This window comes from Somniosus microcephalus, chromosome 1, assembly GCF_052327205.1.
Source record: "Somniosus microcephalus isolate GS21.2 chromosome 1, FLI_Smic_1.0, whole genome shotgun sequence".
In the NCBI taxonomy this organism is placed as follows: domain Eukaryota; kingdom Metazoa; phylum Chordata; class Chondrichthyes; order Squaliformes; family Somniosidae; genus Somniosus; species Somniosus microcephalus.
In genome coordinates, this window is record NC_140987.1 from 313,489,716 (window position 1) to 313,514,253 (window position 24,538).

Here is a 24,538-nt window from a genome sequence, read left to right on the forward strand (position 1 = left end):
GGTGAGGGTGACTATGAGACAGATGCATCACATTGTGTAAGGATTGGAGGGAGTGTCAACGGTGGATGAATACATGGGGAGGTGAGGAAGTGCATAGAAAGTATTGGCTGGGTGCTGCTGAAAGTTGAGTGAGGAATGATGTCATGGAGAACGCTTAGCAAGACAGAGTGGGTGGGGAGGGTGCGGGCAGGGGAGCTATAAGCACAGGATGTCGTTGAATCAGCAAATGTAGTCACCTTTCCTGACCTGGTTAGGTCATTAATCCACTTCCTACATTGCATCCCTAACCTGGACACACCGCTCCTGCTGCTCACCTCCTCAACTACCTCCAACTACGCCTTCTTGGTGAGAGCTGCAGGTTTCTTCCTCCCATTGCTGGGGAAAAGTTTGTCCCTCCTGCTCCTGACTGCACCCAGCAGTAATTCCAGCAAGGCGTCATTGAATCTGGGTTCTGTCCTTGTCAGCGCTGCCTTTGTGTTCCATTTACAGATATGGTAGTAACGTGAATCATTTTTGACTGTTTCAGGTTGCTATCAGGGATGACTACTCTGATCCATTTGATGCCAAAAATGAGTTGAAAAATAAAGTTAACAAAAAGCAAGAAGTGGAAAACAATGGTTACATGGAACCTTATGAGGCACAGAAGATGATGGCAGGTAAGATTAGTTCAGACTGCGCAAGTCACATCAACAGGTATATTTCAACTTCATTTTGTTGTTTGCGTTCTCCTGAGTTGCATTAAAGATTGATGCAGATCAGAATTTCAGCCGTGATGTCTACCCCCTCCCTCCTACACCACCACATGATTTATGTGATTTATGAGCTGCTGTGAGAATACACAATGGTAGCATTGTAAGAATACAGATGCTAATGGTATTTACAGATACTTGAAATTAATGTGTTTTCTTACACTAAATCGTAACTCGCTGTGTATAAAAAAAATTCTTCTCATCATGCCTTTTTTTTAACCAATTACCTTAAATCTGTGCCTCTGGAAACCGTTTCTCCTTATTTACTCTATCAAAACTCCTCAAGATTTTGATCACCTCTATTAAATCTCCAATTAGCTTTCTCTGCTCTAAGGAGAACAACCCCAGCTTCTCCAGTCTCTCCACTGTAGGGGGTTTCTCTTGCTTGCTCTGGTCTCCTGCCAGGCTTCTTGCAATAATTACCCGTGAGTGGTTCGACCCACTCGCCCCTACGGTTCTCGACCTTGGACTTAGGTGCAGGGAGCTGTAGTGCAGAAAAACTCAATAGACCAGGTCGAATAGCCACGAAATGGATGCCTTTATTGAACAGTTTGCAGCATTATAAAATACATGTCATATGCACAGATTAAAGCAACTACAAGCATGCACACATCTATAAACTTAACTCTATAGAAATGGGGAACACACGGCACATCGTAAAAGGGGTAACACATTACAACTACCCTTAACCCCCTCCCCTAGAACTAACTAAGTTTCGACTTGAGGAACTCGGGATCATGCTCACCACTTTAAGAATTGCGAAAAGGGGTTCACAGCCTTTCGACACAGCTTTCCGTCGTCACGTGGGTTTGGAAGCTTCTGGCGCAGCTTGTTTTCCTCTTGGTTCTCCTGCGATGTAGGCAGCCGATACAGCCTTGGTGAGCGCTCACCACGGATGACTCCGTTACCGACGTGATTTTAAGAACTGGATGCACATGGATGAATCCATTACTGATGTGATGTTGAGACACTGGAGTGCCGGGCCCTGAGTGTCTTCTTCTCCGGCCTGGGTCGTCGATCTCCCGATGGTCTTCCTCGGGGCGGGACGCTGGTCCCAAATTGCTTTCTTTATACAGTCATAATGTCCTTCTGATTTGGAGGAAGAGCTGGAGTACAGGGTGTCTTCTTCTTCGGCCTGGGTCGTCGATGATCTCCCGACAAAAGTACCCGGGCCACCCTCATCGTCTTCCCGTCGTGGCCGGGCCTTGCCTGCCCGAACACCGAACACGTTCCGAACCGAAATGCTGCTTGGTTCCGATGTAGCCTGTCCCGAAGCGTACCGATGGAGAACTCGAAGAAGTACCGTAGAAGTTCCGAAGCTACTCCCAAGCGTTGAGCGTTCAAGAAGGGAAGCCTTTTTCAATCCACAGTTATACCTTTTTGGAACATTCTTATCTCCCGCCAAATCATAGTCCTGTCTTTGTAATAATTTTGGCGGGCAGAACTCTCTGCAGGGGTGTTTTGTCTTCATAACGGGAGTTGGTGATAGCTTAACTGGCCTTCCTGGGCCGATAATGTCTTTGCTTTGTCACCGTAACTCGGTTTGTATATTGATCGGTCTGGAGATTGCCCTGGATGGCTGTTAAACGGCTTCTCTTTGTACAGTAAATGGGTTAAAGTGTTCATTCAATTGTCCGCCCATTTCTTGATGGGTCTCATCCTGCTACCCAAATCTGTCCTGTACTTATAATCTAATCAATATGTATACTCAGTTCCATGAGTTTCGGTTTCCCGAAACTGGTTTTTCGCGGGCTTTAATGTCCTCAATCCACAAGCCTGTCTGGCTTGCAGTAACAGAAATTCAAATGGTCCCAGAAGCTGGTCACAAGGTCTGGTGGCCATTTTGTGTGCCCTTTTATCAAAGGTTTCTCTGTATAAGCTTCTTTTGGTCAATAAAGCTGTTTTATTAACCCTAACTTCTTGCGTGATTACTTATGAAAATTTCGCAAATCTTACACCACGTAACTGAAGTCCCTGGTACCATCCTAGTAAATCTCCTCCGCACCCGCTCTAAGGCCTTGACGTCCTTTCCAAAGTGTGAAGCCCAGAATTGAACACAATACTCCAGCTGGGGCCGAACCACTGTTTAATAAAGGTTTAGCATAACCTCCTTGCTTTTGTACTCTTTGTCTCTATTAATAAAGCCAAGGATCCTGCATGCTTTTTTAACAGCTTTCTCGACTTGTCCTGCTACCTTCAAAGATCTGTGTAAGTCCCCCAGGTCTCTGTTCCTGCACCCCCTTTAGGATTGTATGGTATAAGTTAAAGGCTTTCTGAATGTCTTGAAACACAATCCAAAATGGTAACCAGTGGTGCCTCTTATAATGCAGCAGCTTATCTTGGCAACTCGAGAATTTGAGTGATTTTGAATGAATTGTCGGTAGTAACTTCTTTTACTTCTCCAAATTTATATCTACACACACTTAAAATACAGTCATTACATCTTTTTGATAATGCAAATGAAGTAACATAATAGGTATATAATTATGCAGATATGCGCATAAATACAAATAAAAACTTTGAGCCACAGCAGTTATACTGAGGATCTTAGCAACAGGTGGGCTGTCAATTGGAAAAACCCAGAGCAGATTGGCAACTTATGAACTCACAATTATGTTCTGGAGTCTTGGGTGTATGGGTTACCCTCTGGCGTGTCTCCATCTGAGTATGGATTTTAACGTGCAGTGCATCACTTTTTGAAGGTAGGAGAAGTAATGATTTGCCATGGATCACTTGGTGCATTACAGTAAATTACTGAAATGTTGACCGTAGGCTATTTCCTCATGAATAAACCTGCACCACTAGAGATTTAGCATCTGCGGTTGTGAGAATAGAGAATGTAATGATATCAGCAAATAGTGATGATATTTGTCTGTGTTTGATTACTTATGCCTTACAGCATATTTGTCTGTGTTTTTGATGACTTGTGCCTGACCAGCAGAGGTCATGTGAGAGACAAGCAGTCCAGAGGAGTTTTACTTTCAGTTTCATTCTAGATGCATCACAGCATAGTGTGTTCTGTAAAAAGCTGTAGAAAGTCTTGAACAAGACTTTAGATTAAACAACATTCTCTTTCAGAAATGAGTCTTTATTGAACCCAAAAAGAAATCTATACATGATGTCAGAAGTGGCTGAAAGAGAAAAAATCTGAAGTTAGCAACTCGATGGGACAGTGAAAGCAGTTGTGGCAAGTAAGCAAAATCAGCTCTCCACATATTAGCAAGCCAGAAGAGAACATCGTTGCTTACCATTAGAGAATAGCTAACAAAGTGAAAAAATGGAAGGTTTACTCCCACCGGCGACGCTTCAATTGACAGGTAATGTGGCTGAAAATTGGAGAAGGTTCAAACAACGTTTGGAGTTGTATTTAGCGGCAATCGGAGCTGACGAGAAAAGTGATAAACAAAAATCGTCCGTGTTCTTACATGTCGTGGGTGATGCAGCGCTGGAGGTATATAATAATTTCATATTTGCTGTTGATGGAGACAAAATGAAGCTAGATAAAATAATGGAACAGTTTGAGGCCTACTGCATACCTAAACGCAACGTGACCTTTGAGAGGCACAAATTTTTCACATGTGTACAGAAAATCGGCGAGACTATTGATCAGTATGTGACTGAACTGAGAAACCGGAGCAAATCGTGTGAATTTGGGGGACTCACAGGCTCGCTGATAAAAGACAGACTGGTGTGTGTGGTATTCCAGATAATGGTCTAAGGGAAAGGCTGCTAAGAGAGCAAGATCTAGACCTGGGAAAAGCCATAGCATTGTGTAGGGCTACAGAGACTGTGAAGTTGCAGGCAAAGGAGCTGTTCAGTGACAGTAGCTGCAACGTGGATGCAGTGAGAAAGAACGGATACAAACCGTTTAACAAAGAGAGCGCCAATGTGAAAAAAGAGACGTGGCCAACAAACGAAAATGAAAGAGACAATCGGAAGTCACGTAGTCGATGCGGTACACAGCATCCACCAAGAAAGTGTCCAGCATATGGTAAAACATGCAATAGATGCAACAAAAACAACCATTATGCCCGTTGCTGTAAGAACCAAGCGCAACAAAGCAAGGTCCATACAGTAGATGAAAGAGCGATAGAGGAATTCTATGTAGATGTTGTGTCTGAAAACAAAAAAGAAAGAGACTGGATGTTGACACTAAAAGTGAATGACATACACATTCCATTTAAATTGGATACTGGAGCACAAGTTAATGTGATATCAGAGACCGATTTTAAGAGAATTAGACCCAGACCAAAGTTACATGGAATACAAGTGAAAGTGACCGGATACTCAGGTACTGATATACCAGTGAAAGGAAAATGCATTGTCAAAGTAACACACGCTAGCATTAATCGTGGTGCCAAAGGATGTGCAAGCCATACTAGGTTTAAAAGCCTGTGAGAGACTGAACCTGGTAAAGAGAGTCCTCGTTGTGGAAAGCGAAGGAGAGACAGTCTATGATGAACTCATGAAAGAGTACAAAGACCTATTTAAGGGTCTAGGCTGCATTCCAGGAGAACACACGATCAGAGTAGATAAAAGTATGACAGGTCATACATCCATGCAGAAAAGTTCCGTTTGCTCTTCAAAAGCAACTGAAGGCAGAGTTGGACAGGATGGAAAGCCTGAACGTGATTCAGAAGATAGATGAGCCAACTGAGTGGGTGAGTTCCCTCGTCGTAGTGGACAAAAAGAATGGAAAGCTCAGAATTTGCCTGGATCCAAGAGATCTAAACAGAGCAATAAAGAGAGAGCACTTCAAGCTTCCTACACATGAGGAAATCATGGCACAGTTTGCAAATGCAAAATATTTCAGCAAGTTAGATGCGTCCTCAGGATTTTGGCAGATGAAGCTGGACGAAACAAGTTCAAGACTGTGCACGTTCAACACTCCATTTGGCAGATTCCTAAGGTTACCATTTGGCATTGCCTCAGCTCCTGAAGTGTATCACAAGACTATCCATATGATCTATGAGCACCTGGAGGGAGTTGATACATCAATGGATGACATCATAGTATGGGGAACCACGAGAACTGAGCATGACGAGAGACTGGAAAAAGTGCTGGAAGCAACAAGGAAAACAAACCTGAAGCTGAATAGAGAGAAATGTCAGCTCGGGGTGACAGAACTGACATTCGTGGGAGATATCCTTAGCAGTGAGGGCATCAAACCAGACCCCAGAAAGGTGTCCGCCATTGAGAATATGCCAAGGCCACAATGCAAAAAGGACGTGCAGAGGTTTAATGGAATGATCAACTACATGGGTAAATTCATATCCAACCTCTCAGGAAAAAATAGCGCCACTGAGAAAACTAACTGAAAAGAACATAGAATGGGAATGGAATCATGAGCATGAGAAGTCATGGAGCGATCTAAAGAAACTGCTCACAGAGGAACCAGTTCTGAGGTTTTATGACCCAGCGAGACCCATCAAGATATCATCAGATGCATCACAGAGTGGGCTCGGTGCCATTCTTCTGCAACAATATGACTACTGGCAACCTATTGCATATGCATCGCGCTCAATGACAGACGCGGAGACGCGATATGCTCAAATAGAAAAGGAGCTGCTCAGCATCACATACGCCTGTGAAAGATTTCACCAGTTTGTGGCAGGACAAGCAATCAGTGTAGAGACTGACCATAAGCCCTTGATTGCATTGTTCCAAAAGCCACTGAATAGCTGTCCGCTTAGAATACAAAGAATGATGATCAGGCTGCAACACTATACACTGAATGTTGCGTACACACCGGGTAAGCTGATGTATACAGCAGACACGTTGTCCAGAGCTGTTGACCCAAGTGAGCCCGCAAACACCACAATGGATGAAAAAGTGAACGCCTACGTGGACATGATCACAAGTGCACTGCCCATAGCAGATGCAAAAATGGAGCTCATAAAGACTGAGATAAACAAAGATGAAACAATGAGACGACTGAGAAAAAGCATCTTGGATGGATGGCCCAACATGAAGCAAGACTGCTCACCTGATATAGCAGAGTACTGGAACTGCAGGGCGGAACTATCAGTGGTCGAAGACATCATCTACAAAGGAAGTAAAATAGTTATCCCAAAGAGTCTGAGAAGAGAGATGCTAAAAAAGATCCATGGAGGACATCTGGGAATCGAAAAGTGTAAGAAAAGAGCACGAGAGGTGATGTACTGGCCACAAATCAACCAAGATGTGACAAATGAGGTGTCAAACTGCACAATATGCCTGAAATATCGAGCAAGCAATCCAGTAGAACCACTAAAGCCACACCCAGCACCAGACAGACCTTACCAGAAGGTAGGCGCTGACCTATTCGTATGTCAAGGGAAGGACTATCTTGTCATCACAGACTATTACTCCCTGTATCCAGAGGTTTGTAGACTGTACACCACCACTGCAGAAGCTGTGATAAGAAGTATGAAAGCCATATTCTCCAGACATGGCGTGGCAAGTGAGGTCTTCACAGACAACGGACCCCAGTTTAACAATGCAAATTTCCGACACTTTGCCAAAGAGTGGGACTTTGTCCACACAACGTCAAGTCCTCACTATCCACAGTCCAATGGACTAGTGGAAAAATCGGTCCAGACAGTGAAAAGACTGATGTACAAGGCAAAAGACAGTGGAACTGACTTCTACCAAAGCATGCTTGTATACTGCACAACGCCGCTCGAGTGTGGTATGTCACCAGCCCAACTCCTGATGGGACGTCGGCTAAGGTCAAACCTACCCATCCCGGAGAACCTCCTGAAAACAAAAGAGGGGGAGAAAGTGAGGAAGTTCAAAGAACAACAGAAAGAAAAGCAAAAGTACTACTATGACAGAGGAACACAAAACCTACCTGAACTCCACACTGGTGACCAAGTAAGGTTGAAAGACAAAACAAACACATGGACTCAGAAGGGAACTGTCCTGAGTGAAGTTCAACCAAGATCATACACCATTCAGACAGGTGAGGGTGCTGTTCTGAGAAGAAATCGTCGAGATCTTCTCATGGGACCAGCCACAGCAGGTCAAGAGACTGATACTGGTGAACAACCTGATCACACAGCTGAGAACCAATCATCTGAGGCAACAACTCAGATTCAAGGACAATCAATCAGAAAATCCTCAAGACACGTGAAGCCTCCTGAGAGACTCATTGAGCAAATTTAAGGACTATTGTTAAAGAAGGAAGTAATGTTATCTTATTCTTTCTTCGTGTTCTAGTGTATTGACATATTTCATGTGAACACACAAAGCAAGGGTAAAAAACCTTGATCATGATAATGATAATGTAAGTTCATTAAATGTTGTTAGTTGAAAGTAAAATACTTTTGTTTTAAGAAAGGGAGATGTAATGATATCAGCAAATAGTGATGATATTTGTCTGTGTTTGATTACTTATGCCTTACAGCATATTTGTCTGTGTTTTTGATTACTTGTGCCTGACCAGCAGAGGTCATGTGAGAGACAAGCAGTCCAGAGGAGTTTTACTTTCTGTAGTGTCCATGTGTAGATAAAGACACTGAAGACAGGAGTTGGTTCATAGGTATTTACTAAGCAAGTCTGGGGGGGGTTCTAAAGGATATACACAATACACAGGCTTATATAGCCCAAGTGGCAATTACCGGCATTACGCACACCTGGGGCTCTTAAAGGCACATACACCACAATTCCTCCCCTTCTAGCTAACTAGTACATCATATTTTAAGTAATTATTAATTACATGTTATATGCAAAATAATATACATTGCTGTATTAATTAATTATAAGTTAGTCTCTCAGGAGGTTTCCTGACTCGGTCCGGATAACGCCTCGGGGGTGTAGTAGTTTCTGGTGGTGTAGTAGGTTCTTCTGGCAAGGCTGATTCGGCTTGAAGGCCAGTGTCGGGTTCATCGGGTTCCAGTATCACCGGATCGGAGGTAGATATGGGTATCTCTACTTCATCGTTAGATGTATAGCGTGGTGGTGTAGGTTGTCCCTTTTCGGATGACTTGATGATTTGGTCAGCATGGCGCCTTATTATGCTTTCTCCGATGTCCACGGTATACATCAGTGGTCCTAGTCGTGTGCAGATAGTTCCAGGCTGCCATTTCTCGGTACGGTAGTCCCGGGCCAAAACCGGTTGGCCTATCTGGAAGGCCCTAGTTGGCCTTTCATTCATGCCCTGAAACTGCCGGTTCTCCACGTCCCTTCGGATGTTGGGCTTGACCAAATCCAGCCGGCATCTTAGGTTTCTATTGTAGAACATCATGGCGGGAGTTTGGTTTGTAACCATATGTGTTGCATTCCTATATGCAAATAAGAAGTTATCCACCTTGTGCTGAAGTTTTATGTCTTCATTACCCATGGCCTTCTTAAAGGTCTGGACAAACCTTTCAGCCAATCCATTGGTGGCGGGATGGTATGGGGCGGACGTGTAGTGCTTTACCCCATTGTTCTTTAAGAACTTTCTGAATTCTTCGGACACAAATTGCGGTCCATTATCAGAACATATCTGTTCCGGCTGCCCATTCCTGGCAAATATGGTCCTTAATACTGTGATGGTTTTTTCCGTGGTGGTGGAGGACATCTTTATTACCTCCGGCCACTTGGAGTGTGCATCAACTGCGATTAAGAACATTGAGTCCATAAATGGACCAGCAAAGTCGATGTGCACCCTTTGCCAGGGAGATGAGGGCCACTCCCATGGATGTAGAGGGGCCTGTGGCGGAGCATTTTGGACCTTCTGGCATCCTAGGCAGCTCTTGGTCATGTCTTCGATGTCTCCATCGATACCTGGCCACCATACAAACGCCCTAGCTAGGTTCTTCATTTTCACTCCACCCAGATGCCCCTCGTGAAGCTCCTTTAGCACTTTATCCTGGAGTTTGGGTGGAATCACCACTCTGGATCCACACATCAAGGTTCCTCGGCACACTGACAGCTGTTCTCTTCTTTGCGAGAATGCTGGCAACAGTGGTTCGCCATGTGCTGGCCATCCCTTCATTGTTAAATCGTAGACCCGTGAGAGAGTAGGGTCATTTCTGGTCTCCCTTTGAATGGCAGAATTTGTCACCGGTAGACATTCCACTATGGTAGAGTGGAATATCTCTACTGGGTCTACTGTAGGTGCCTCTTCTATCATTAGCAACGGCAGGCGCGATAAACCGTCAGCATTCCCATGCTGTTTTGACCCTTTGTATTCAATGTTGTATTGGTGTGCCCCTAGAAAAAGGGACCACCTCTGTAGTCTTTGTGCCGTCATAATGGGGACACCTTTCTTAGGGTTGAATATGGAGATGAGGGGTTGATGGTCAGTCAGCAAGGTAAATTTTTGTCCGTGTAGGTAATGGTTGAATTTCTTCACTCCCCATACCAGGCTGAGTGCTTCCCTGTCTATCTGGGAATAGTTACGCTCAGCTGAGTTCAATGAGCGTGACGCAAAAGCTATCGGCCGTTCCGAGCCATCAGGGAATCTATGGGACAATACCGCTCCTATGCCGTAAGGGGATGCATCGCACGCCAGTCTGATTGGTAGTGATGGGTTGTAATGAGCCAAAACTTTCTCGGATGTGATTAAGTCTTTACATTTATGGAAGGCACGTTTACAGTCTTCGTTCCATTTCCAAATCACTCCTGTGTGTAGAAGATCATTAAGAGGGTGTAGAATAGTTGATAAGTTCGGTAAAAATTTATGATAGTAATTTATTAATCCCAGGAATGACCTCAATTGTGAAACATTTTCAGGTGCTGGGGCTTTTATAACTGCTTCAATTTTTTCAGGTGACTTATGCAACCCTTCCTTATTAATTATGTGGCCACAATATGATATCTGATTTTGGAAAAATTCACACTTGGGGCGATTTGCTCGTAGGCCCCGTTCTTTCAGCCTAGTGAGCACCTGCTCCAAATTGGCAAGGTGCTCGTTGTCGTTTTCTCCTGTTATAAGGATGTCGTCTAGGTAACACTGAGTCCCCGGAATCCCTTGCAGGACTTGCTCCATAGCTCTTTGCCAGATAGCTGGAGCTGATGCTACTCCAAAAACCAGTCAATTGTACTGGTACAGGCCTTTGTGTGTGTTTATTGTGAGATACTTTTTAGAGGTCTCCTCAACCTCCATCTGTAGATATGCCTGTGCCAAGTCAATTTTTGTGAACCGTTTTCCTCCGGATAGTGAGGCGAAAATATCTTCTATCCTCGGAAGAGGATACTGTATTGTGTGAAGGACCGGGTTTACAGTCACCTTAAAGTCCCCACAGATGCGAATTTTTCTCTGTTCCTCAGAGTTATTTTTCAATGCTTTTTTCATGACTGGAACGATGGGTGTTGCCCATTCGCTCCAATCTATTTTGGATAATACGCCTGCCTTTTCCAAATTCTCCAGCTCTGCCTCAACTGCCAGACGTATTGCGTATGGCACCGGTCTTGCCTTAAAAAATTTTGGAATTGCTGCATCTTCCACTTTTATTGAGGCGGTGATGCCTTTCAAGGTTCCTAGTTTCTCTTGAAACACTTCTTTGGCGTTGTCCAAGATGTCTTTTAATCGTTCAGGTATGATGTCATCATTGCTTTTTTCCTTACTGGTCACCGTCAGTGCCTGAATGGAGTGCCAGTCTAAACGTATCTTCCTTATCCATTCACGTCCCAACAACGGTGGACCACCATCTTGTAGAATGTATAAATACAACTTTTGTATTTCTTTGCCGTTGTATACCACAGGCACCTTTATTTTTCCTTTGGGGTATACTTTCTGCCCCGTATATGTTTTTAAGATAATGGATGTGTCTTTTAGAGGTATATGCGAAAATAGCCTCTCGTAATCTCGTCGATTTATTACGGTTAGAGCTGATCCTGTATCTAGCTCCATTTTAACTGGGGACCCTGCTATTATGAGGGTAACCCAAATGGTCTGGTAATCTTCATTGGCAATTACATTATGTAATTTGAGAGAGCTTAGTCTCTTGTTCCCAGAGTCGCTATCGCTCTTCTGGTCTTTGGAGCTACTGTCCGTCATCATTTGTACCTTTCTGTGCTTTTCCTTATTGATTCTTTTCCCGTTAGTGGATTTTTTATTTTCAGATCGGCATACACGTGGAATGTGTCCCATCTTTCCGCATCGCCTGCATGCTTTTTCTTTGAACCAGCAATCCCTCTGGTCATGGTTGGATCTGCCGCAGCGATAACATCTCTCGAAACCCCGTGTCATTTCATGGGTGCCGAAGTCCTGTGGCCTTTGCTGTATCTTTGCCGCTCCTATTGCACTGAAAGCCTTGTCCAGTGTTAAATCTTTTCCAGAAGATACCTTTTTTTGTGTTTCTACACTTAGGGGATCGCAGATGAATTTGTCTTGCAGAGAATCTGCCAGTCCTGCCTTGAATTGGCAGTGTAGGGTATCAACAATCTCCTCAAAATTCTTGTCCATCGGTTCGGCTGGAGTGATTAAGTTGCGTAACAGCTTGTATGTTTCTGCGCCCATTAGATCCAGAAGCACTGAAGCTTTTTTTTCATCTTCTATTCCATTTGCAGTGCAAAATACCTCCACTCTTTCTACATATGTGGTCCAATCCTCTATTTCGTTATCAAAAACATCAATATTGCCAAAGTTAGGCTCTGTTTCGTTATCAAAAGCATCAATATTGCCAGACTTAGGCATTTAAAAAAAAAGATATGGCGCTTCCCACGCTTTTTTTTTTCTGTATCAACGATATGGCGCTTCCTGCGCTTTCCCGCCGCTGCTACTGATAACAACGCTGTTTTACTGTGGTTTCCGTTTATTCACTGTTGGAGACTCGTTCCCGACGGAGGTCTAAATGCTGACCTGCTTGCCGCGCCAGCCGTCTCCCGAGTGCACCCTCCCAGTCTGTTATTGCTTGCCTCCGATTTCGCTGCCTGTCTCAGCTGTAGAGCCCGCCGCTGGAGCCCCAGCCTGACGCCCAGGAAGGATTAGCGCAGTACCTGCCACCAGCTTGGCCAGCTGGTGAAACCACAGTTTCTATTACTTCCTTGAGTCTTCTGGACGCTGGAGGAATCGATGTCCTTGAGGTGCTGCCGAATTGCAGGTAAGTCCGTTTCCACTTCGTCGCCACTGTAGTGTCCGTGTGTAGATAAAGACACTGAAGACAGGAGTTGGTTCATAGGTATTTACTAAGCAAGTCTGGGGGGGGTTCTAAAGGATATACACAATACACAGGCTTATATAGCCCAAGTGGCAATTACCGGCATTACGCACACCTGGGGCTCTTAAAGGCACATACACCACAATTGCTCTTAAAGGCACATACACCACACTTTCAGTTTCATTCTAGATGCATCACAGCATAGTGTGTTCTGTAAATAGCTGTAGAAAGTCTTGAACAAGACTTTCGATTAAACAACATTCTCTTTCAGAAATGAGTCTTTATTGAACCCAAAAAGAAATCTATACAGAGAAGTCTTTTCATTGTTACAAGCTGGTTGGGCAGATGTTTCATAATATCCAGAGTTTTATAAGTGTAAAGTATATATGTCGCTATGTTGGAGAAAATACTAGTTTGATTGATGAACACTGCAGGCTTCTTAACCTTCGGACCAATGGTAGAAATTGTATTTATAATTAAATTTAAAAGTGTCCCATATTTTACTATTGACACCAATTCATAGTTTAACGTAATACGAAGTTGCCAAGCACTAATCTCTTGGTACCTTATTACATTCTTTGTGATGGTGGCTTGTACTCATCAAGCTGGAAGTTATCAGCATTAGGAACTGAACATTTTTGAGTTTTTTTCTACTTTGTCCACATTGAATGATACAGTGGAGCAGAATAAAGCTCATGATTCTCAATCCCAACAATATTGTCTTGACTCCAGTTTCTAGACGATAAATGGATCTCTCTTTCCCCTCCCAATACAAAGCACAAGTATGTATTTATTCCCAGTGAGATTCATGATTCAGTGCCAGATGGCAGATTCATGATTATGTGCTGTGGATTTATTGGGAATTATAGTGGGCCATAATTTGCTGTGGCCCTTGCACGAGACTTGCCCTTGCACGTTAAGATTAAAAAAAAAATTTCTGTGGCAAGTTACTGAAAGTGTGAGCTGATGACGTCGCATCGAGGGAACCCGGGCATCTAGGACATGAATAAACAGGGAAAGCAACTATGTATCTCTTTAACCCATCAGATTGAATGTTTGTGAAATAAACAGTGCAAGGACTGAGAAGGAAGCGTAAATTAGAGTGGGTGAATTCAATGCTAAATCAGGCACAGAACGAGAAATCAAGAGAGAGAAAGAAAGATTGGATTAAGAGAGAAAAAAAAGAAGCCAAGGTGTCCACATCCTCGGACACACCGGATGTGCCGCTCGCTTTGGGGCAGGTGAGCACCACTTCCAGCCCCCCATTCGAAAACTGTGGCCCGGGAGCGTGACATCTAAAGGACTAGAATAGAAAAGAATGAACAAATACTATTGCAGAAAGAAAAATACTTGTATTTATCTCCCTAAGCAAGGTCAAAGAAGTATTTATCTTTGACTTTAATAAATATGTCCATCCAAGTACAATGAAGCCTTAGAAGAAACAACCTGCAACTTTCCTCCCCAGGCCTCACATGCAGTAGCAACCAGGAACTAACTGCATTGATTGTTGTTCCATGCTGTGTTCTAAGCAGACACTGTTCTTTTTTCCATTTAAATTAAGTGAATGCTTCTACCTGGAGATGAAATCTACAGTAGTTTATGTAGTGTATGTACCTTTAAGGGGAGAACTACTTTTTACAGCTCCTGTATACTGTAGTACCGGCAGTGACCACACCTGTATATAAACCCTGAGTAGGGATCTGTACAATTAGTTCTAGAGTAACCCTCATCCAGTAAACACCTGTTGAATCGTTCCCTGCAGTCTCTTGTCTCATTATTGAAGGACACACAACATCAAGATACACGGATCTAACACTGGCGACGAGAAGATTCAAACCTACCTGTAACTCTGCATCACCTCCCAGGGATTCGCTCCTGGAGAACAGTGAAAGAAGAAGGCAGAGTACAGAAGCACGGGCGTCGACCATCCAGCGGAGATTTGAGCATCGCAGGGGAGGCTGTTGAGAGCTGGGCTTGGTTCTGCAGTCACGGTGGTCCAGCGAAACGGGCTGGCAACAGGTACGGCGCAGACCCATTCCGGACAGCGGCGGCTAGAGCCGACCGACGGCACAGAAAAAGGCCGAGCAGCGTCGACGGGAGAAGAGAGAGGGTAGAGCGCACAGGGCGCAGCCGGTGTTCAGGACCGAGCAGCGTCGGCGAGAGAGAGCAGAGTGCAGCCGGTGTTCAAGGGCCAAGCAGTGTCAACAAGAGAGAGAGGCGCGCAGGAAAACACACAGAGCGCAGCCGGTGTTCAAGGGCCGAGCAGCGTCAGCGGGGAAGAAAGGAAAGCGCGGGAGACGCCATTTTGAGCTGCAGCGGAGAAGAAGGGAGAGCGCGGGAGACGCCATTTTGAGCCAGTCTAACCACACCCAGGGATGCCGAAGAGTGGCACTGTCACAGCGTTCGACAATGAAGTCGAAGATTGGACGACATATGTCGAACGCATAGAAGTGTACTGCAAGGCGAATGAAGTGCCAGATGACAGGAAAGCGCTGGTATTGTTGAATTCAATGGGTGCAAAAACATATGGCTTACTGCGAAACCTAGTAACCCCAGAGAAGCCAGTGGAAAAGGATTTTGAAAACATAGTGTCAATCCTACAGGACCACTTAGACCCCACACCGCTGCTGATAGCAGAAAGATTTAAGTTTCACAAAAGGAACCAGCATAAAGATGAAAGTAATGCTGAGTTTTTAACGGAACTGCGCAAGCTATCGAAACACTGCCAGTTTGGAACGGGACTAGCAGATACTTTAAGGGACAAGTTTGTGTGTGGGCTTCAAAGTGAAGGAACCCAGAAACGGCTTCTATCAGAAAAGGATCTTATGCTGGACAAGGCTTTCAGCATGGCAGTATTACACGAAGCAGCAGCACGGGGCGTGGCAGAGATACAACGGAGACTGCAAGAATATGGCACAAATGAAATGTCATATGGAACAGTGAAGTGCTATCGCTGCGGCAGAACAACACACGACCATAAGGATTGCTGGTTCAAGGACCAAGTGTGCAGACAGTGTGGAAAAGTAGGACACATAGCAAGAGTCTGCAGGTCGGAAAAGAAAACCAGCAGCAAGAAATCTCCACAGTAGAAGTACAAGAAGGTACATAAGGTGACGGAGAGTAGTGCAGACGAACAGAAAAGTGATACAGACTCTGGAAGCAAGGAGCTGGGTTGTCTGAAACTACATAATGTGATTAAAACGGAGGATCACCAAACTATCTGGGTCACGCTCAAGATAGCTGGAGTCCAAGTGAAAATGGAATTGGACACAGGATCAGCCCTAACAGTCATAAACCGAAGGGACTACAAGCGGCTATTCTCACATATACCCTTGAGAGATACAGAGATTGTCTTGAAGACATACACGGGGCAAAAAGTCTACCCCAAAGGAAAAATAAGGGTGAATGTTATATATAACAGCAAGGAAACACCAAAAATGGACCTATATGTATTGCCAGATGGAGGACCACCACTACTAGGACGTGAATGGATCCGGAAGATACAGCTAGATTGGCATTCCATACAAGCACTGACTGTAGATGCCAAAAAGGATGACGACATCACACCTGGACGACTGTCAAAAATGCTAACTGACGCACAAGAAGTGTTCCAGGAGGGACTCGGAACACTAAAAGGCATAACAGCGACGATCAAAATAGAGGAAAATGCAAGCCCAAAGTTTTTTAAGGCCAGACCGGTACCTTATGCGATCCGCCCAGCCGTCGAAGCAGAGCTGGAAGGTTTGGAAGGTTCAGGAGTACTATCCAAAGTGGACTGGAGCGAGTGGGCTACACCCATCGTTCCTGTAATGAAGAGGATATTTTCGCCTCGCTATCTGGAGGGAAACGCTTCACTAAGATTGATCTGGCCCAGGCGTACCTGCAAATGGAGGTAGAAGAAGCCTCGAAACAGTACCTCACGATCAACACTCATAAAGGTCTCTACTAATACAACCAGCTGGTGTTCAGGGTAGCATCAGCTCCGGCTATTTGGCAAAGGGCAATGGATCAAGTCCTGCAAGGGATTCCAGGGACCCAGTGTTATTTGGACGACATCCTGTTCACGGGCGAAAATGACAGTGATCACCTCGCCAACCTGGAGCAGGTGCTCACTAGATTGAAGGAATATGGGCTCCGAGCTAATCGCCACAAATGCGAGTTTTTCCAGAAGCAGATCTCGTATTGTGGCCACGTTATTGATGAAGAGGGGTTACATAAGTCCCCTGAAAAGATTGAGGCAGTAGTCAAGGCTCCAGCACCGGAAAATGTGTCACAACTGAGGTTGTTCCTCGGGCTGGTGAACTACTACCATAAGTTCTTGCCGAATTTGTCTACAGTACTACACCCACTGAACACCCTACTGCAAACGGGGGTACCATGGAAGTGGAATGACGAATGTAAACGAGCTTTCCAGAAGTGCAAAGAATTGATCACATCAAAAGAGCTGTTGGCTCATTTCAACCCAGCACTACCAATTCAGTTGGCATGTGATGCACCACCCTATGGCATTGGAGCGGTGCTGTCGCACAAATTCCCAGACAGCTCGGAGAGGCCAGTAGCCTTTGCGTCTCGGTCACTAACCTCAGCCGAGCGTAACTACGCCCAGATTGACAGGGAGGCCCTCAGCCTAGTGTGGGGAGTGAAAAAGTTCAATCACTATCTGCACGGGCAGAAGTTCACCTTGCTGACTGACCACCAACCACTTGTCTCCATCTTTAATCCAAAGAAGGGCGTTCCGGTGATGACTGCGCAACGGCTACAAAGATGGTCCCTTTTTCTAGTGGCAAACCAATATGAAATCGAGTATAACGGCACGAAACAGCATGGAAACGCTGATGGGCTATCATGCCTGCCACTGCCTACTGCGGAGGAAGCACCAGAAGTGGACCCTGTCGAAATATTTCATTCGACCATAATTGAACGCTTGCCAGTAACTAACGCTGATATAGAGAAGGAGACCCGAAATGACCCGACACTGTCTCGGGTATATGACTTGACGGTGAAGGGATGGCCAACACATGGCGACTCACTGTTGCCAGCATTCTCATCCAGAAGAAAACAGCTGTCAGTATGCCAGGGGACCTTGATGTGTGGATCCCGAGTGGTAATTCCACCCAAGTTAAGGGAGAGAGTGCTCAATGAGCTTCACGAAGGCCATCTGGGAGGGGTGAAAATGAAAAGCCTTGCTAGGGCTTATGTGTGGTGGCCGGGGATCGATCAGCAAATCGAGGACCTAACAAAGAGCTGCTCAGGATGCCAGAAGGTCCAAAATGCACCACCGCATGTCCCTCTACACCCATGGGAGTGGCCCTCATCTCCATGGCAATGGGTGCATATTGATTTTGCTGGTCCATTCATGGACTCAATGTTTTTAATAGCCGTGGATGCGCACTCGAAATGGCCTGAGGTGATCAAAATGTCCTCCACCACCACGGAGAAAACTATTGCAGTCCTACGGACCATATTTGCCAGGAACGGCTTGCCAGAGCAGATTTGCTCTGACAACGGACCACAGTTTGTGTCCGAAGAGTTTCGAAGATTTATGAAAAGGAATGGGGTAAGGCATTACACATCCGCCCCGTATCATCCAGCCACAAATGGATTGGCTGAGAGGTTCGTACAAACCTTTAAAAAAGCAGTAAGGGCCATGTGCGATGACGACATTCCACTGCAGCATAAGGTGGACAATTTCCTGTTAGCCTACAGAAATGCGACACATGCAGTCACCAACCAGACCCCGGCCATGATGTTCTTTAACCGAAGGTTGAGATCTCGTCTGGCTTTGCTCAGACCAAATGTACGAAGAGATGTTGAGAATAAGCAATTCCAGCACATCAATGAGAAGCCGACAAGGAGCTTCAATGTAGGGCAACCAGTCTTGGGCCGCGACTACCGAACAGAGAAATGGCAACCAGGAACGATATGCACACGGCAGGGGCCACTAATGTACACAGTGAATGTTGGGGAGAACATTGTGAGACGCCATGTTGACCAGATCCTAGAGTCACAGGAACGAGTCAACCCCATGTCTCGCCCATACGTACCTGGTGATGAACCCGACATACAGGTAACATCTACCCCTGAAACAGTAGCATCGGAAGCTGATGAACCAACCGACAACAGGGGGCCAGAATCGCCTCCACACCAAGAGCAAGACACTCGGGAAAGGCGTTATCCAGAAAGGATCAGGAAGCCTCCCCAAAGACTGAATTTATAAATAGACTATTTTCAGTTAATGTTGCATGTTAAAAGTGTTAATTGTAATTAGTTGATATTTAATTGTTAAATGAATGTTATGGTACTGTTAATCTAAAAGGGGAGGAATTGTAGTGTATGTACCTTTTAAGGGGAGAACTACTTTTTACAGCTCCTGTACACTGTAGTACTGGCAGTGACCACACCTGTATATAAACCCTGAGTAGGGATATGTACAGTTAGTTTTTAGAGTAACCCTCATCCAGTAAACACCTGTTGATTGTTCCCTGCAGTCTCTTATCTAATTATTGAAGGACACAACATCAAGATACACGGATCTAACAGTTTAGCCCCAAACCACAAAGGCATTTAATCATTGGTGGTTTAGTGCAATGTCTCTGTAATACCTTAAATAGAAAACACTGAGTTCTCAACTGGCGAAGAGTTGTCGACAGCTTGCAAAGTAGTAATGGAAAATGGCTACAATGAGCTCTTTCTTTTGTGTTAGTCGATGGATGATAGCATTGAATTCTTGGAGTGCTGTCTGTGATTACAAGCTGCTTGGAGCCTATAAGGTTAAATTTCAGCTGTGATCTATCAATTATGCCAGTCTCCTTCCCACCCCCACCACCAAAAAAAAGGGCAGCCAAGTGATCTGCTTCCAGGCAATGACAATACCTCACTACAACAAGTGATTAGTAGTATGTCAGAATGAACTGGTTCAACCCCTCTTCCCTCTACATGGTGAAATATGAATGTCTCTTCTTTCAGTGTGTAGAATTATGTAATCCTATATCCTACTGCTTCAAGGGGCACCAAGGCATTATACCACCAGCAAACTGCCTGTAGGTTTATTTTAATGCCACATGTTGAAAGTTATGGTTTGTTTACGATCGTAGCTACCCATGTGACTTTTTTAAGTGAGCAGTTTGCTGAGCTGTGTATTTCCATTCACTTAAATCCCTATTAATTGCTCATTCAATTTGTCGCAGAAAGTTAGGGCTGGTAAATAAGAGCACAAGTACCCTTTTAACAATGTGATAATTGTTAATGCAACGCTCGTCAACCTTTCTGGCCCAGAGAGGGAACAATTTAAGCTGTTCAGACACTTTCTTGCTTGTAATAACTTCTTCTTAAGAGTTTTAAAAAATTTTAAATGTTCTAATTTTTTTCTTACTTTTCTATCTTAATCCAATTTTTCTTTCCCTCTCTTTGATTCTTTCTGTACCTGATTTGACTCACATTCACTCACTCTAGTTCACCCTCTTTCTCCATCAATCCTTTGTTTCTTTCTCAATCCTGAAATCTCATTGTTAAAGAGATAGATTGCTTATCTCGCTCTTCACTAAGGCCCCACATGACCTGTTGCCCTCGCCCTGTTATCAGCTTGCACTTCCAGCAAGTTACGAATCTAAAAAAGGGTTCTCTCTTAATTTCGGTGCACTGTGATATTTTGTCTAGATATTGGGGCAAGTGGAAACACTCTTAAGGGTGTAGGGCGGTCTCAAATGATGAGAATAGTTTGAAACATGAAAGCTCAAATATCCAGGAAAGAATAGATTAGAATATCAAAAATATAATGCTTTCCCTGGAGTTTTTTTTATTCGTTCCTGGGATGTGGGCATTTCTGGCAAGACGAGCATTTATTACCCATCTCTAATTGCCCTTGAGAGTGAACCGCCTTCTTGAACCGCTGCAGTCCGCGTGGTGAAGGTGCTCCCACAGTACTGTTAGGGAGGGAGTTCCAGGATTTTGACCCAGCAACGATGAAGGAACGGCCGATATATTTCCAAGTCAGGATGGTGTGTGACTTGGAGGGGAATTTGGAACAGCTGTTAGCGGCATCAGTGTAGAGGACAGTATTCTATATTTATCTATCCTAGCAACAGTGAGCAGTGCAGAAGCTATGTTGGTGATAAGTGTCGGTTAAGTCACTCCTATGCAACTGTTGGGCAACTGTGGAATAAAAGTGAATTGGTGCTGCCAATGAAGTGTTAGTGCAATGTTCTATATATTAAACCTACAATTGTAATTTGTCCATTGATGCTACTGGTTCTGAACTGGAACATATAATTAGAATCACTGTATTTTCAAGTGCCAACAAAACTGATACTTAGCTTGAGACAACTGAGATATGAGGAGAGGTTGGAGAGCCTTGGATTTTTTAATATGGAGAAGAACAGGTTCAGGGAGATATTATGTAAGGAAATCAGTAAATTGAGCCTTGATATGTTTGAGATAGCCCCAGGCTGTGGAAGCAAGGAACACACACTCAAGCTTAGAAGAGGGAAAGTGCGCTGACAGTTTAGGTTTAACTATTTCAGGCAGATGGTGGTGAATGTGTGGAATGCTGAGGTAGGGGAGGTGAGCTGCATGTTTAGTTTGTATGCAATGTTACAAGTGCTAATCATACTCTGGGCCTTGCATAAAACATGCCTATTTGACATGCAAAAAGCTAGTTATATGTTGGATTTCATTCATTGTGGGATTGACAGTTCATGCAGTAGGGTTTACTAAGGAGTTGGGTAATGGGAATTATGGGGTTGCACTGGGTACAGTTTATACAAATAAATTACTGATGCAAAACTGGAACACAGGCTGAGTTATCTCTGCTCATGGAGTTGATGTCAGGCAGGTGAAGGTGTCATGAAAGGAGGAGCAGCCCAGATGCAGAGGCAATGCTGATGGGTGAGGAATTTCTTTTCTACTTTCACGGTGTGATCACTCTTTACACTGACGTAAGCAGCTGTTCGTGTCGATTTGTATTCCATTCAAACAGCTGTGGTGATGACTGTGACATTCAATCTTCACTCTTCTTGATTTAGATTTTTTCACTGGTAAGTCTTAGTTGAACGGAGGAAACAATCCTAATGAAAGGAGGTGTTATTGTCATTGAATTAGCTGTGTTCTGTACCTCTGCGGCGGCAGAGAAACACCAGGTCTCAACATTTTCAGGGTGTTAGGTTTTTGAGTTCTTCAGCTCGATATTTTATTTTGATTCAGTATCACAGCTTATTCCTGTGAATGAGCCTCAATTCATATCAATCAATGTGTGTCTTTACTTCTCCGATATCTAGGTCAATGTGCAGTGAGGCCAGGGGTTGAACAGTGAATGCTCACCACTGTATTCTGGCTTGTTTCCTCGCCACCGACGCTATCTCTTTCCCTAGCACCTGTCTGAGGCTGAACCAGACTGTTCGCTAACTAAGTGTCATATTTGACCCCAAAATGAGCTTCCCACCACATATCCGCACCATCACTAAGACCGCATATTTCCACATCCGGAACATCGCCCGTCTCCGCACCTGCCTCAGCTCATCTGCTGCTGAAACCCTCATCCATGCCTTTCTTACCTCCAGCTTGACTATTCCACCACACTCCTGGATGGCCTCCCACATTCTACCCTACGTAAACTTTGGGGTGATCCAAAACTCGGCTGCCTGTGTCCTAACCCGCACCAAGTCCTGTTCACCCACCACCAATGCTCCCCCTAAATTTTTGGGGGGCGCACGGTCCCTTTAAGGGACTGCGTGGCCCATTCAAAATTTTCCACATGCGCAAAATGTCCCATTGAAAAGCCGGTGATCGGCCTGTGCGGAACATCCAGACCACGCAGCCTAACGGGAACATCCTGTGCTCGCTGACCTACATTGGCACCTGGTTAAGCAACGCCTCGATTTTAAAATTCTCATCCTTATTTTCAAATCCCTCCATGGCCTCACCCCTTCCTATCTCTGTAATCTCCTCCAGCCCCGGCAGACACGGTGGCATAGTGGTTAGCACTGTTGCCTCACAGCACCAGGGACCCGGGTTCTAATCCAGCCTCGGGTGACTGTGTGGAGTTTGCACATTCTCCCCGTGTTTGCATGGGTTTCCTCCGGGTGCTCCGGTTTCCTCCCACAGGCCAAAGATGTGCGGGTTAGGTTGATTGGCTATGATAAATTGACCCTTAGTGTTAGGGGGATTAAATATGTGGGGTTACGGGGATAGGGTGGGATATGTGTTGGTGTAGGGGTTACAGGGATCGGGTGGGATACGTGTTGGTGCAGGGGTTACGGGGATCGGGTGGGATATGTGTCGGTGCAGGGGTTACGGGGATTGGGTGGGATATGTGTTGGTGTAGGGGTTACGGGGATCGGGTGGGATATGTGTTGGTGTAGGGGTTACGGGGATCGGGTGGGATATGTGTCGGTGTAGGGGATACGGGGATAGGGTGAGATATGTGTTGGTGTAGGGGTTACGGGGATCGGGTGGGATATGTGTCGGTGTAGGGGTTACGGGGATCGGGTGGGATATGTGTCGGTGTAGGGGTTACGGGGATCGGGTGGGATATGTGTCGGTGTAGGGGTTACGGGGATCGGGTGGGATATGTGTCGGTGTAGGGGTTACGGGGATCGGGTGGGATATGTGTCGGTGTAGGGGTTACGGGGATCGGGTGGGATATGTGTCGGTGTAGGGGTTACGGGGATCGGGTGGGATGTGTGTCGGTGCAGGGGTTACGGGGATCGGGTGAGATATGTGTCGGTGCAGGGGTTACGGGGATCGGGTGGGATATGTGTCGGTGTAGGGGTTACGGGGATCGGGTGGGATATGTGTTGGTGCAGGGGTTACGGGGATCGGGTGGGATATGTGTCGGTGCAGGGGTTACGGGGATCGGGTGGGATATGTGTTGGTGCAGGGGTTACGGGGATCGGGTGGGATATGTGTCGGTGCAGGGGTTACGGGGATCGGGTGAGATATGTGTCGGTGCAGGCTCGATGGGCCGAAATGGCCTCTATCTGCACTGTGGGGTTTCTGTGATTCTGTGATCTGTGAACCCCCCGAGATATCTGCGCTCCTCTAATTCTGCCCTCTTGAGCATCCCTGATTATAATCGCTCAACCTTTGGTGGCCGTGCCTTCTGTTGCCTAGGCCCTCCCTAAACCTCTCTTCTCCTTAAAACCTACCTCTTTGACTGAGCTTTTGACCATTTGTCCAAATATCTCCTTTGGTGGCTTGGTGTCAAGTGTTGTTATCGCTCCTGTGAAGCGCCTTGGGACGTTTTACTATGTTAACGGTGCTGTATAAATGCAAGTTGTTGTTGTTATTGGTTATACCATTGACCCCATATGATTTCCTTGACTTTGATAGATGGAAGAATAAACCCTCTGTCTGACAGTGGTTTAGGCAATAACTAGCTACAATAAGCTACTGGGCAGACCCATTGAATGGTAACTGAATTAATTACAAACAGTAGATGTACAGTATTACAGACGTCACTATTATCCTTGGAAACTCAAAAACAAGAAGGTTGCTTTTCCTGAACTAATGTTCAACACAAAACTGACGTGTGGAACAGCCCCTTATGTCTTGTGTGACATAGGACTGGTCTGAGACCCCATTGCTGTTGGCTTCAGACTGATTGCTGACGAGGAGAAAATCAGCCTCCGATACCTGTGTCTCTCATAACTACATTTAGGTGGCCAGCCATTCACATGATTCAAAACAGCTTAGGAACATAGGGACAGGAGTAGACCATTCAGC

General features: G+C 45.1%; 1 protein-coding gene across 1 annotated transcript in view; it reads left to right on the forward strand.

Annotated features, from left to right (window-relative positions):
* Positions 1 to 508: 508 nt before the first annotated feature.
* Positions 509 to 24,538, forward strand: part of LOC147124860 (SH2 domain-containing adapter protein B-like) — a 209,612-nt gene continuing 185,582 nt past the window's right edge. The window contains exon 1 of the mRNA XM_085994066.1: positions 509 to 656. Coding sequence (XP_085850192.1) covers positions 623 to 656 — 34 coding nt within the window. The 5' untranslated portion in view covers positions 509 to 622. The remainder of the gene's footprint in view (positions 657 to 24,538) is intronic.